Source organism: Pollachius pollachius (assembly GCF_949987615.1).
Source record: "Pollachius pollachius genome assembly, chromosome: 8".
Classification (NCBI taxonomy): Eukaryota; Metazoa; Chordata; class Actinopteri; order Gadiformes; family Gadidae; genus Pollachius; species Pollachius pollachius.
The window spans coordinates 15832661-15847660 of NC_136941.1; the positions used below are offsets into that span (position 1 = coordinate 15832661).

The 15000-nt window shown below is 47.6% G+C and overlaps 1 protein-coding gene across 1 annotated transcript in view; it reads left to right on the forward strand.

Moving 5' to 3' along the window:
* The first annotated feature begins 1488 nt into the window (after positions 1-1488).
* bmp7b (bone morphogenetic protein 7b) overlaps positions 1489-15000 on the forward strand; it is a 21580-nt gene continuing 8068 nt past the window's right edge. Inside the window, exon 1 of the mRNA XM_079741024.1 lies at positions 1489-1901. Coding sequence (XP_079597150.1) covers positions 1490-1901 — 412 coding nt within the window. The 5' untranslated portion in view covers position 1489. The remainder of the gene's footprint in view (positions 1902-15000) is intronic.

Here is a 15000-nt window from a genome sequence, read left to right on the forward strand (position 1 = left end):
GGCTTTCAAGGGAAACCACATTGAATTGTCATCGGAAAAAGGGGAGTGGCTGTGCTTTGAAGACAAACCGTATTAAATGGACAGGGGAGGTGAGTTTAAAGAAGACAGAACCTGGAGACACGCGCTCCATCCTGCCCACGCTTCCTCTGCATGCAATTATAGCAAAGAATCTTAAGTCGGCTGGCTGTATTTCTTCACCAGAGGCCTACTTTGAAAAGATCACCTTGCTGTCTGAACTCTGGCTGAACATGTCTCCAGGGGAAAGAAACATAATCGGCATCGCTTCCCAGAATATCAAAAGCATATTTCACATCGATACAACAGGGTAACATGAAGTCGATTATTGGTTGATGCAATTTGTGATAAATGTGCTTCTATATGTAAATAATCAATCAAATTGAGTTAAGGTAATCTTGACCATCACTAGAGTAGAGCAGTATTACTGCAGCACACAAGACGGCCAGGATAAAATGTCCATTATAAAGTACACTGTTCAACCAAGGTTGAAGAGGCAGATGGGGGCATGATGTCGCTGCCAAACATGTGCATCCCTCTTTCCGAGCATGCATGCTGCCCGCGCTCCACAGACTCTGTGACAAACCCCATGCAATCTCAACATGCACGCATAATACTGAGCGGAACAGTTTGTTAGCGGACACAGAGTTTCCACACAGAGTTTCTACTGAACCCAATCAACCACCAATGAGGCTGTTCCAAGTTACATGGTTCGCTTTTGTTAGGATGCACCTGCACATCACATGGGCAGGCTTTAAAAGTGAGATTTCCAATGCAGGCTTCAACCTATCCCACATTATTCATTCAGATGTGCCCAAAGAAAAATAAAAGCTTGCCCTTTTCAGGGATAAGACACACAGAGTATCACAGGATCATTCTTGTCATATTTTTTTTGTCATATTTGCAACTGCAAAAAGTAACAAAGACCACATTTCAGACGACCGACTTTAGAATTTTCTTTCTAAACACACGTGTGTACACACACACACGCACACAAACACGCGCACACACACACACACACACACACACACACACACACACACTCACACAAACTCTCTCTCTCTCTCTCTCTCTCTCTCTCTCTCTCTCTCTCTCTCTCTCTCTCTCTCTCTCTCTCTCTCTCACACACACACACACTCTCTCTCTCTCACACGCTCCCCCCCCCCCCTTCTCTCTCTCTCCCTCTTTTTTCTCAGTGTGTTCCTCTCTGGCGATCAGCGCTGCTCCTCCCAGTACATAGCACCTCCTCATAACTTGTTCGCAGGACAGAGCGCTCTCAGTGAAACGAATCCGCTCACGGGCTACTGGTGATCGTGGATGGTCGGCGACCGGAATTAAGATACCTGATATCAAATTCGTTGGATCGATATTTTTTTTAACACAACATTGATTCCGATATTGAACACATCTGATGCTGAAGATCGATATTCGTTTGTTGTATTTGCCAAGTTAAATGAACTGTGCACAATTACGCATGGCATTCGCAATGGCAACCGTTTTGGATACTCGTTCTCCCGTTTTGTTCCTTTTATGGGTCTACTGCGTCCTGGCGGACAGCCTCTTTACCAACTTAACTTTGGACAACGAGGTCCATTCGAGTTTCATCCACCGGCGGCTGAAGAGCCAGGAACGCCGGGAGATGCAGCGGGAGATCCTGTCGATCCTTGGCTTACCGCACCGACCGCGTCCCCATCTCCACGGGAAGCACAACGCTGCGCCCATGTTCATGTTGGACCTGTACAATGCAATGTCCACGGAGGGAGACGAGGACAGATACTCGTACCCCTACAAGCCCGTCTTCACCACGCAAGGGCCCCCGATTGCTAGCCTGCAGGACAACAACTTCTTGAACGATGCAGACATGGTGATGAGCTTTGTCAATTTAGGTAGGAGTCCTCCATCATGCTTAATGTTATTTGTTGTTGTTGTTGTTGTTGTGTTTTTTTAGTTTGGCATTCCAGTTAAAAAGTTGATCTTGTTGTTGAAGGTGAAATGTTGACAGTGTCATATGAATTAGCATGTTTCTGTTGCACACACATACAGGTGATGAATACCGGTTTACGTAAACAAAGTGCTGTTATTTACCAAAAGTGTCACATTCCGCACGGGGCTGCCGGACGCCGAACAGCTGTGCAGCGTGCTGAAGGTTCAGGTGCTTTAACTGAAGATGATGGGCCAGGCGTCTGCTAATATGTCAACAACGCCTTATCTAGGGAATGAGTAAAGTCAACAGCAGGAAACAGTTCAAAGTGCACTAAAATTTCATTTTTCCCCCCCAAGTTTTAAACGCAGTGCAACCTATAGAAAGGCCCCAGAGTGGGACTTTTAACTCCTCATCCACTCTTTTGACTTTTCCTTTCTTCCGAGCATCATTTCGTTTCTCATCTATAACTAGTCCCATATCTACACTATCCTAAGCATAGGTGGACTGAAGGGGAGATCCTTTAGTTATCTCAACAGTTGTCAAAGCAAAATCTCTATGTTGATAAAGTGCAGTGGTGTGCGTGTTACATTGATGAACTGCTGCCAGAGTATGATGAAAAGCACCGGGAGGCTCTTAGCTACAAAGGGAACACATGGCCCGCTAGCTAACTGATAGCGATTTAAAGGGCGGCAGCCAAAGTTAAAGGAGTATGTCTATAGGTATAAATCCTGGAAAACATCCTAGCATTGTGGCTGTATAGAGTGTTCTGGCAGGAGAGGGAAGGTTGCACTGCTTCCTCCACCGCTGCTGCACTGTCATTACGGCATTGTGACTATTTCTGACAGGCAGTGACACAGACGGGCCTGACCACACAGTCTCACAAAGTCAAGGGCCTCACTCACTCTCTGGCTCGGACCAAGCTCCAATAAACTTGCAATGGGAAGTGTATGCAAGTGTGTGCATTTGTGGTTTGTGTGTGTGTGTGTGTGTGTGTGTGTGTGTGTGTGTGTGTGTGTGTGTGTGTGTGTGTGTTTGTGTGTGTGTGTGTGTGTGTGTGTGTTACCAGGATGAGCTACAGTGTGTGTGTGTGTGTGTGTGTGTGTGTGTGTGTGTGTGTGTGTGTGTGTGTGTGTGTGTGTGTGTTTGTGTGTGAGAGTAAGCGAGAGGGAGAGTAAATTAGTTGAACATCTTAAATGTAAGTCATTTTAGAACACAAGTTAAACCAATGAGATTATAGAGTTGTACAAACTTGTTTGTCAACGTCACCCATGATGCACACATGTTGAGCCTGGTGATGCATATCAAATCATTCATGCCACTCATTTAAGAATCCTAAAGTTTGCGTGTGTTTTAGCCTCACTGGTGTCGTTTTGCCGTGCTTGCAGTCAGAAAAAAAGGCAGAAAAGGGTTCCTTGTTTACCTCTTCCAGTCTCATGTGATAATCATCAAATTTGAGTCAGCTTTGATTGAATAGTACCGATGACATGGTAGGCCTAACTCATTCATTACCTTCCACATGAGACGGAGCCGGGTGGAGAAACGGAGGAGTGAGTTTTACAGGGACAGGGAAACACAAGAGAAGGCACCACCTGGGGAAGAAGGATCATGCATGAAGATGTGTTTTACTTTAAATTGGATGAATTGGCCGGATAATTAAATAGAATAAGCATCGTTTATACTTCTTTGTTTCAAATGTTTGAAAAGACGCATCTTTGCAATAAATGCTCTAAGGCTTTCTAAGGCCAAAATGTTGTATTTACAATTACCAGAAACCATATGACATGATTCAATAACAACACATTAATTTACGGCAATGGACTTTGAAGTCAGATGAGGTCAGAGATCTGGTTGAATTGTATATTGTCTGCCATCTGATAAAATGAAACGAGGGGTATGAGTAGCCGAACAAGACCGACATCGCTATTGGCTTGGTGTGTGTTTATACCTGACACAACATCTGTAGGCCACAAAAAGGACCACAGGAACCCGCTTGGAAATCCTAGCTTTGTCCAAACTGGAATGTTTACTTTGACATTCAGCTAGGGCTGGCATGCAATTGTTCCAGGTATTCTCTGTGTAGATAAAACAAAACCATCTTAATTGCTTGATATGGCTTGGCTGAGGTGGTAGTCCATTAGAGCTCAGAAATCCAACTTGATTACTTAAACAATTATTAAAATCAACCGTAAAACAATTTTCCTCAAGTTGGGCTCCCTCTGTAGCATTGGCTTATTGGTGGCTGTCTGAGCAAAAGCCAAGGTCGGGATTTGACTGCGCCTCGTAAGCACTGCGCCTCGTAAGCACTGCTGGGACGGTTCATAGCTGGCCAGGGTGGGTGTGGTTTTTGGGACGGACCCCAGAGCAAGGGACCTTGTCTTGACTGAGTCACCTCAGTTAAAAAGGCCAGCTGTGTAAATGGCTTACGGCATGCAGTCAGAATTCACCGCAACACGCAGCACGGGAGTACCGCAGAGCTGGGTGTGTACCGCCGGACATGCCACAGTCGCACGCCAAAAAATGCAAACACGACACGCACATTATCCACACGTCGTTCCCCGCAATGCTGGCATTCTGTGCTGTCGGCAGCAGAGAGACGGCGTTATACTGCAGGCCAAGATATGCAAGAGATCAGAGATGGATCGTAATGTGATCTTATCTTTCTTTACCTTGCTCTTCCCTTTTTCATCCTATCTCTCTCTCTCTCTTTCTCTCTCTCTCTCTCTCTCTCTCTCTCTCTCTCTCCCATGTTCACTCACTTTCAAACGCCCGCACAAGAACACAAACATATGAACACACACACACACACACACACAAACACTCACACACACACACACACACACACACACACACACACACACACACACACACACACACACATTACTTACACACACTCGCGCACACAGTCTGACCTGCATGCTTGCTCATGCATGCTGCTGTTTTGAGAATGATTTAATAAGGTCCTGATGGTCTTTGGGAACATTAGCCTGAGGTCACAGAAAATTAAGCCATTTCCCACCTAACAAACCACAGCTTCCAGGTATTTCTTGGCCTGTGCTAAAGCTGTGTACCCCACATATTTAAACACTGAGTTACACATTCAAACCATCTTCTAGGCGTCAGTTCCAACACTCATGAAGCCTAAAAAAGGTTAATCACCATTAGTCTATCTCAAACTGTGTGGTGACTTACATGTCTGCTATTTGCATCCTGCATGTCAGATAACATTAATCATTACCTGCGTGTGTGTGTGTGTGTGTTTGTGTGTGTGTGTGTGTGTGTGGCCTATTCTTACTGTAAAGTGTTGCCATCAGAGCAACACAAGGGGAAAGCACCCAAGAGAGAAATAGAAAGGGAAAGAGAGAGGTTGAGTCAAAAGAAAAAGAAAGAGAGATATTGTGTGTGTGCATGTGGTGCTTGTACATATAATTACAAAACTAAAACTGTTTGTTGCAGTGTAATTAACAAAAAAGATTCCTGGCAACTCATGACTGTCTGAGTGTATAATAGTCTTATACTCAGCCATTTGAAATGAAGACAGCAGGAAAGAATATAAAACAATATCAGGGAATCTAACATCTTCTGCTGCTAGGGACCATTTTAATTGCTCAGTGTTCTGCCACTATTAATCTGCCCCAGATGTGATACCCTAAACCAAATTGATTTGCACAGAATCAAATAAAGACCTTTCTCTGCTTCCCTTAACCATCTCCCTTCTCCCTCTTTTTTTCTTTTTTTGAAGAAAAGCAAATATATGACCCACCATGTTCCACAATAGAGCCATCCATTACGGCTATTGTTTGGATTTCTATGCGTTATAAACCATATGAAACGCTCAATTTGCGATTACGGAGACCGCAGGAAACGGCACATGACGGAGCCGAAACATTGACGTAGCGCCGGTTCTCAAACAAGCCGAGCTGTGATATAACATTTGGCAGACACATTCCTAATCAAAACAGTGCGGAACTACAGAGTGGCGATCATATTTTAAAGGATGGCAGGGGCATGCAGACAAGGTGCTGTTAGTGGATCACTGCAACCAACAGCAGGTAATTACGGCCTGTGTTACCATGGTGACACGGCGGGGCGCCACCTGGCCCCCGATGCTACCCACGCCCCTCTATGCATCCCATAGGAGCAGGCGCTTGGCGGTTTGGATGTGTGTGTGTGTGTGTGTGTGTGTGATGTGGCCCACTCCCTCGCCAATATTGTGTGTGGTGTATCGTGGAGTAAAACAAGGAATGAACAGATATTAAAGAAAGGCCCTGACTCACAACGCACATGGGTTCTGGGTTTATTAGATGGCATACACAGTGTTAAACGACCTGGTCAGAAATACACACGCAACACACCAGAGTCAGAGCCAGGTCCAACGGCCGCGTCACGTCTTACTCACGGCCCGACCGCCCAGATTTTTACTAACCGTGTTGCTCACCCACGATTCCAAGCAGTTCATAAAACTTTTATTGTGAAGTCGAAGGCGCGCGGTCCGCCGTGCTCGCCACGCTCATATCCCGGCGCCGCGGCGCTGAGCTCCACAACAGTCCCATTCTGGAGTCCCTCCCCTCCGCTCTCCTCTCTGCATTCCTCTCCTCAGCGGGTTGTCTGTGGGGCTGGGGTTAATACAGATGTTTGCAGGCCATCTGCAGGCCAAAAGCAGCCGTACGAAGGAACTCTATCTAGGTCCTAAGATTCACTGCCTCCCCCTAGCCCCCCCCTCCCGATAACCTCTCTGTGTATATGGTGGCCCTGTGCCCGCAGTGCCTCCGCGCATATGGCCATCTGACACCATCCACCCCCCCATACCTCACCCGGCCTTCCCCTGCTACCCTGGGCGCTGACCTTTTGAGGGTGTGTTGGTTGGTGAGGACATTTCCCCCGGTGGCGAGGTGTAGTGTTAAGTCTCCAACCGCCCGTGCTCCCTGACACTAAACATTTCAACACTAGCTCAGGTTCCTTTGCTTTGTTTTTCTGCCCTGCCATTTCCTTGCACTGCCTTTTTTTGAGCGAACACACACACACACACACACACAGCTGTGCATCGATGTGTGACACACACATACGATCGATTTGCTTGTCAACATTGATTCTCTCTTTTATCTGTATGTTTTAATTTCTTATCTGTGTTCCTTTACATCTAAATCCAAATTGGAATACTAAATAGACCCCCCCCCCCCAAACACACACACACACACACACACACACACACATACACACACACAAACCAGAAGCTTATCTCAGTTTGACCCAAATGTGTTTCTGGCAGCTTTTCTCATGACTCCATTGAGGATTAGCTTACAAGTGTGCGTGAAGGCCAGCCATTCATGTGTGTGTGCAGCCTGTCCCTGACAGTGTCATTCTTCCCGTTCTCCATTGGTTAACGTGATCACCTCCTAACAAACATGCAGGAGTTGATTAAAGAAATACCCACTGTGCCCTCACACAACACAGGAGCCTTCTGCTTCGTCCTCCGGTGTGCTTGTGGTGACCTCTCACATGAAGGAGGCAGGAGAGAAGATGACACACAAACACAAACACAAATGCTTATTTACAATTTAGCTTTTCTGATCGCATTGCTAGCCCTCTTGCACGTACGTACACGCAAACGCACGCACGCACCTACGCACGCTCGCACACGCACACGCGTGCGGAAGGAAGACATTAACACAAACTTTTTTGTACAAAAGGAATGTTTCTGGAGGTAATCAGTGTCATTGAGTGCATGGTTTATGGCTTGGACCGGAGAGGCGGGGAGAAACGTCATCAGAGGAATTAAGCGGTTGTTTCAGGTAGACGTGTAAGCCTTCCCGCGTGGTTATCGCTTCAGTGCGCTCGTCCTCCCAAAACAGCCACAAAATGCGGACTAAAATGAAGTCATTTGTTTGAGGTATAGTGCCGTACAAAAAAATGTAAAACTGGTCAGGGTGCCAAGAAAGTCCAAGATGATAATTTTTCCATTCTGCTGTTATTCGTGGAGACTCACCTGTTGTTAGAAGCCAACGGTCCAAAATGACATCTGGACACACATAGCTGAGGCTCAGCAGTGCCGGCCAGAGCCAGAACACTTGCTGTGAGAGATGATGAAACACACAGCGGGTGGGACTTGACAATGTGGCGAGTTGTCAAAAGACCCAGATGTACCGAGCCGCCGGCGGCGCAGGTTTTTTTTTTTCTTTCGTTTTTTCTTTTTTCTTTGCACTCCTGAAAATGATGGAGGGAGACCATTCCAGTCCAGGAATGTGGGGTTAGTATTACGTTGTTTAATCATTTTACTCTCTTTCTCTCTCTCTCTCTCTCTCTCTCTCTCTCTCTCTCTCTCTCTCTCTCTCATGCGCTCGCTCTCTTTTGGACCTTGGCTAAACTGTTGCAGACCCAAAAAAAATTGCCCCTAGGAGTGCAAAAAATCTGAAAACTATCAAATTTGAACCGCGACCTGGGAAGGGAATCGGGGAGAGAGCTTCGGGGGAGTTTGGAGGTTCATAAAATTCACACCTCCAATTGAATGAAAGAATTGAAAAGAAAGGAGTGACTTAGCCGGCCCCAGAGCGGCCCTCTCCTCTTTTATCTGGGCCGAGCGTGGCCTTGGCCGGCCAGCAGGCCGCTGAGCAGGGCTTCTCTGGTATGCGAAGATGGGAGATAGCTGGCTGCAGATCTTCTGTACTGCCTATGACCACTACATCCAGGAACATGAGCTAGTTGTATTGACATCGTTCTGGTGCAGTGTTGCTCTGGAGAGGAAGAAGCAGATTAAGCTTTTGCCAGGCCCAAACAGCCCAAAACAAACAAATCAGCTTTTTTAAAATTACGAGTAGTACGAAGTCATTGAAATAAGTGATGAAATGTACTTCCTGGTTAGTTTCGGTGGAATATAAACGAAGTATGGCAGGTTGCTGTTTGTTTGGGCCCATGTGCAGCTGTGGGCCGTGTGTTTACTTCTCAGCTATTTTCTTTATTTTAAAATCGAATTGGCTGTAATTAAGCTAAATAAACAACACGCTCTGAAAGGGAGAGTGCCAAAGGCCTCGTCATTTGTGCATAAAAGGCCACCCTGGGGTGTGTTGGAAAATGTGTTTACACTGAGAACTCTCCAGGTGTGTGTACGAGTGTGTGTGTTTTTGTGTGAATGCTTTTGTGTGGTTGTGTGTGTGTGTGTTTGTGTGATCCTGTGTGTGTTTGTGCATGCTTGTGTGGCTGTGAAGGCATGCATATGTGTGTGTCTGTGTGTGCCAAAGTGTGTACGTGTATGGTTGTATTTTTATACAAGTTTGCATGTGTGTGTGTGATCTGTTTGTCTGTGCATGTACTGCATGTGTGTGTGTGTGTGTGTGTTGGTGCATTCCAGTGTGTGCCTGTGAATGTACTGCATGTGTGCGTGTGTGTGTTTGTGCATGCCTGCGTGTGTCTGTGCATGCTTGCTTGTGTGTGTGTGTGTGTGTGTGTGTGTGTGTGTGTGTGTGTGTGTGTGTGTATGTGTGTGTGGGTGTTTGTGTGTGCCAATTTGCCTTTTCTCTGTGAGTTCTCCTGAGGTCTATAATAAAAGGCAGCTTGGCCAGTTAAGGAGGGTGTGGTTGCTGCGGCCGCAAAATTAAAGAACATAAAACAGAAGGGAAAGAGCGAAAGGAGGAGAGAGCGGGGGGGGGGGATCGGAACGACTGCGGTTTACGTGTCTCCTTTAGTTTTGTTGTCCAGGGCCGAGAGGAAATGCAGACCGTTAGACCAACTTCAGCTGTCAGGGGCACCGCTGGTCCGAGATCTGCTCTCTGTCCCGCCATGCATCTGCCTCTTCGTACGCACGCAAGGAACACCGCAGAACCCCAGGGGGAGAGCGCTATACCTGCAGTGTGTAGGTATCGTACCGCTCCCATCCCTCATGGATCACCTTCTCTCACAGAAACACAGCCTCTCTCCGGATCGGCCTCAGAAGGTTAATAGAAGTGTCCTGCGTCCGGCCTTCTCCCGTCCGCCGTTGCCTTCATCCGCGCCATCAGTGCGTCGCTAATCGGCCTGGGCTGCAGCACGGCCGGCCCGCTGTGGCGTCTAGCGTCCTTCCGCACAGCCCGGGCTAATGGGAGCGCCGGTGGTTTGTGGCGGTGGCGGTGGCCGAGATGAGGGCCTAGCGTCGGTCAGACGCATTCCTCCCGGGTCCCGAGCTGCTACGCATCCAGGATAAATCTGTGGTCCAAAGGGGAAGTGCGTTGCCATAAAGCCCAGTCAAGCGTGAGCTGGAACTCAGCACGAAGGTTTACGAGCCCGGCAGGCAAACATCTCCAGCCGGCTGCACCAAGACGGAGATGTAGAGAGATATAGGGGCACATTTTGGGGGGGTTGCAGCCACCTATATATGTATTAATTAGTAATGGTGTTGAGTAATGAAGCATCCACACGTTGTGGGTGATCCTTGGTGTGCAGAGGAAACCCTTAAAGGGGGTCTCATGTTTAACAGGAAATGAGACTCACAAACATTTCTGTGATGATTTCTTTCCACAGTTTGTGAATGAAGTATTGATGTACCCAAGCTCATTTGGAAACAAACATATTCATTGAAACATAATGTCAGACACAAGCACACACACACACACACACACACACACACACACACAGACACACACACAGACACACATGCATCCACACACACACACACACGAAAACACAGACACACACACACACACACACACACACACACAGACACACATGCATCCACACACACACACACACACACACACACACACACACACACGAAAACACAGACACACACACGCTAACACACACACACAAACACACACACACGAAAACACAGACACACACACACACACGCACACTAACACACTAACACACACACACACACACACGAAAACGCAGACACACACACACTAACACACACACACACGAAAACACAGACACACACACACACTAACACACACACACACACTAACACACTAGCACACACACACACACACACACACACACACACACACACACGCACACACACACACACACACACACACACACACACACACACGCACACACACACACAGTGAGTAAACCATCGTTAAGTGTGGTTAAGTTATAGCCCAAACCCCACTTGCCCTTTTCCCAGAGAGAGTGTGCTGTCTGGTTAAAGTCATATACGTACATCACACAGTGCTGATGTCATCACTTGTTGCAAGTGGGCAGGATGTTTTCTGAGGTGGTATTGCTCTACTGTGGGCAGTCAACCGTTACCGAGGAGATCCAGCTCTCTCTCTCTCTCTCCCTCTCTCTCTCCCTCTCTCTCTCTCTCCCTCTCTTTCTCTCTTTCTTCCTCTCTCTCTCTCTCCCTCTCATCTTTTTTATCCGGTATACATCTTGAGCAATCTACTGCATTCTTTCGGTCCATCTCTCCTCCTATCCCTCTCTCCTCCTACCCTTCTCTCTCTCTCTCTCTCTCTCTCTCTCTCTCTCTCTCTCTCTCTCTCTCTCTCTCTTTCTCTCTCACTCTCTCTCTCTCCATCCCTTGCTTATGGAAACTCTGACCTGCCTTGTTTCCAGTGCCATATTAAAAAATCGTCACTAGTGAAATAAATAGTAGAGCGAGCGAGGCAGAAAAGACAGGGAGGAGAAAAAAAAAGAGAGAGAGAGCATAAATCAGCGGATCCGTATGAAGTTCAGCATTTCCATTTGGACTTTCTGCAGTGTTATAATAACCTTTCATGAACTTCCCTGGTAAACCCCAGCCTGGCTGAGTCTGACCTCACCACAAGTCACCGTAGGCCTAGTCGGCAGCCGCCACAGGGAACCAGCCCTCATGCTAGAGGAAGTTAATGAGCTCCACAGGGGAGCCAGAATGCAAAGGATTTGGGTGACATAGTTATCTCAAGGAAAATTGGATGATGCTATTGTTTCTGACCGTGGTCAATGTGTGTGTCTCTCTATGTGAGTGTGTTTGTGTGTGTGCTTGTGTGTATGTCTTTGTTTGTGTCTGTATGTTCGTGTGTGTGCTTGTTTAGTATGTGAGTGTGTGTGTCTGTACAGTATGTGAGTGTGTGTCAGTGTGTGTGAGTGTGTGTGTGTTTGTCTGTATGTGAGTGTATGTAGGTGTGTCTGTATGTGAGTGTGTGTGTGTGTGTGTGTGAGTGTGTGTGTGTCTGTTTGTGAGTGTCTGTGTGTGTGTGTTTGTGTGTGTGTGTGTGTGTGTGTATGTGTCTGTGTGTGTGTCTGTTACTATGTCTGTGTGCTAGTGGCTGCATGTCAGTTTGTGTGTGTGTGTGTCTTTGTCTGTGTGTCCGTGCGTTAGTGTGTGTGTCTGCATGTGTACGTGTGTGTGTGTGTGTGTGAGCTCCCTGCTGCGCGGCGGAAGCGAGGCAGGCTAATGTGGGCTAGGTGTAAGGGTGTGAGTGCGCTGGACAGACTCTTAGGCTAATGTGATCTGTCAGTTGAGCCCAGCCACTCGTCAGAGGCCGTGGTGTCGGGGGGCTTCCTGAGGGCCAAGAGCACCAACACCGGGGGGTGGGGGGGGACGACAGGAAATTAAACTCAGCTGAAACAAGTAATAATCAGAATGTTTATTTGTTGCTAACCGTTCTTGTTGAATATGTGAATAGTAAACATGTGGGCCACTGGTACAAGCCCAGCAGGTGAAGACGTCTGTTTCCAATCTTCCAAGTGTGTTGGTTTATTGTCCTGTTCATGCTGTCCTTGTCGGTAACCTGGATGTTGTTTTTATGCATTTGCTAATGCTGCTATATGGGCCAGGTCCCACTTAGGAAACAGGATTTTGATCTCAACCTGATAAACGAGTAGTCAAACCCCTACATAGCGCCATGGTTGTTGTGGACAGTTTGTGGGTAACTAGCTCTATGGAGCAGGGGGCTACCAGCACTCAGTGAGCTGCTAGTCGCTCGGCTCACTGTGGTGGTGGTTGATGTTTGAGTCCTCTCTGTTGTGCGGGACATGCGTGTGTGTGGACCAGGACGGTCACATGATGCAGGCTGATGCACCCGTATGCCCTCATTGACCTGTTTATTTGTGTTTTACTCTATGTCTGTGTGTGTGTGTGTGTGTGTGTGTGCGTGCATGCGTGTGTGTGTGTGTGTGATAGTGTACTGTATATGCGACACAGGTGGGGCAATGGCTTCTCACTTCCTCCCACAGGAAGTCATAAAAGCGACCGCTTGACTTTTATGGCTCTTCTGCCCTGCGTTTAATGACCGCTGTAGGCCTCCCCCATTACCCCGTCAGAGAGAGAGAGAGACAGTGCAGAACAGTGTGACAAACAGAGCGAGCAGGATGGGAAACAGAAACATATATACTTTGCCGCGAAGAAGTGGTTACCGCGGTCGACCGGACCCATCCAGCCCTTTATCTTTCCATTCTCGCCGAAGGGCTTTTACTTTGAAAGGCCGGGGCCAGATGTCGGGGCTGAGTTCGTCATCAGTGGCCAGCCACACCTGTGACACTGTTAAGGCATGTGCCCGCGACACAATCCTGACCGGAGTCCCATTTAACTTTAAATCTGGAGTCGTTATAGGAGCACCTGTTGGTTCAATGGCTTCAGATGATGTACTCGCTAACCACATCCCCATGGCGACATGAAAGGCCAATGGCAGGTGTCACGGTGTGACTAAGCCTGGAAATGGCTCCCATGTGCTCCAGGCACGTTGAGCAGTATTACTTTTTATAAGGTGCCTTGGTAGGGCGAGAGGCACAAGTTAGAGAACCCCATTAAGAGTGTCGCAGAGGGCTTGGCTCGCACACAGGTGTGGACAGGATCGGCTAGGCGTACGGGGGGACTTTAGAAAGACTAGGGGGGCTGCGGAAGAAATTTGAGTTCCTATTAATCATCGGTTGTCTTTGTTTCTAGTTTGTTTACCAGATGTACAACACGCTGTGCAATCAATCATCGTTTTGATCCCTGAGCGTGTTATGCCATTGTGTGTGTTCTTTAGTGTGCATGCACCACACACAATAATAACAGCGTGTTTTACTTGTGAATGCAACCGGGGGTCAAAGGTGTCCCTTAACGGACAGAAGCGAGATCTTTTCATTGTGCCACTGTCCTGGCCAATCATCTCACAGTACTGTTTCCTGCATAATGTTCTGCAGCTGAACAGTGGCATGCACATGTATGTTTGTGTGGATGTGTGTGTGTGTGTGTGTGTGCGTGGGTCTGTGTGTGTGTGTGTGTGTGTGTGTGTGTGTGTGTGTGTGTGTGTGTGTGTGTGTGTGTGTGTGTGTGTGTGTGTGTGTGTGTGTGTGTGTGTGTGATAAAGAGAGTTTGTCAGAAACGGCTGGCCCGGGGCATTCATGTCACTCAGCTCTGTCCCGGCTCAGATGCATGTGGTTGGGATCACTGGGATTAGTTGGTCGGCGTCTTTGTGAATGTGAGCATGTGTGTTTCTATGTGTGAGCGTGTGTGTATGTGTGTGTGTGTGTGTGTGGAATTCCGACCAGATCAAACGGAAGGAAACGTGTGAGTCCCAGATGTGCTTACCAAGGCCCGTAAAATGTCACGCCTCCAAGATGGTTGATGTACGAGGCACGCCTATAAACGTGTGTATTTGAGTGTCCTTTTGTCTGTCTGTACGCAGGTGTGCGTGCATGTGTGTGTGTGTATGTGTGTGAAAATTTGAGGCCATATGTGTATGTGTGGTTGTGTGTGGCTGCCTGTATGGGCCACTTCACATGAGTGTTTGCATGTTTGTTTGTATATTTATATAAATATATATGTGTGTGGTGTGTGTGTGTGAGTGTGTGTGTGTGTGTGTGTGTTTGTTTGCATGTTTGCATATGTGCGTGCTCGTTTGTGTGTGGTAGTATGTGTATCTGTCTGTGCCTGTGCACTTGAGTGTGTGTGTATTTCTGTTTGTATATATGTGCGTGTGTGTGTTTGTGCGTATGTGTGGTGCGTGCACATGTGTGCGTTGTGCATGTGTGCGTCTGTGCCCGCCCAGCCTGCACTATGTGCTGCATTGGGGGGGTCTGGCGGTTGTGTGTGACACGGGAGAGGGGGGGGGTCATCTGCGCTCAGGCAGAGATGATGAAGACCCAGGCTCTGACCCCCCCAGGACACCCTGCTGGGACGC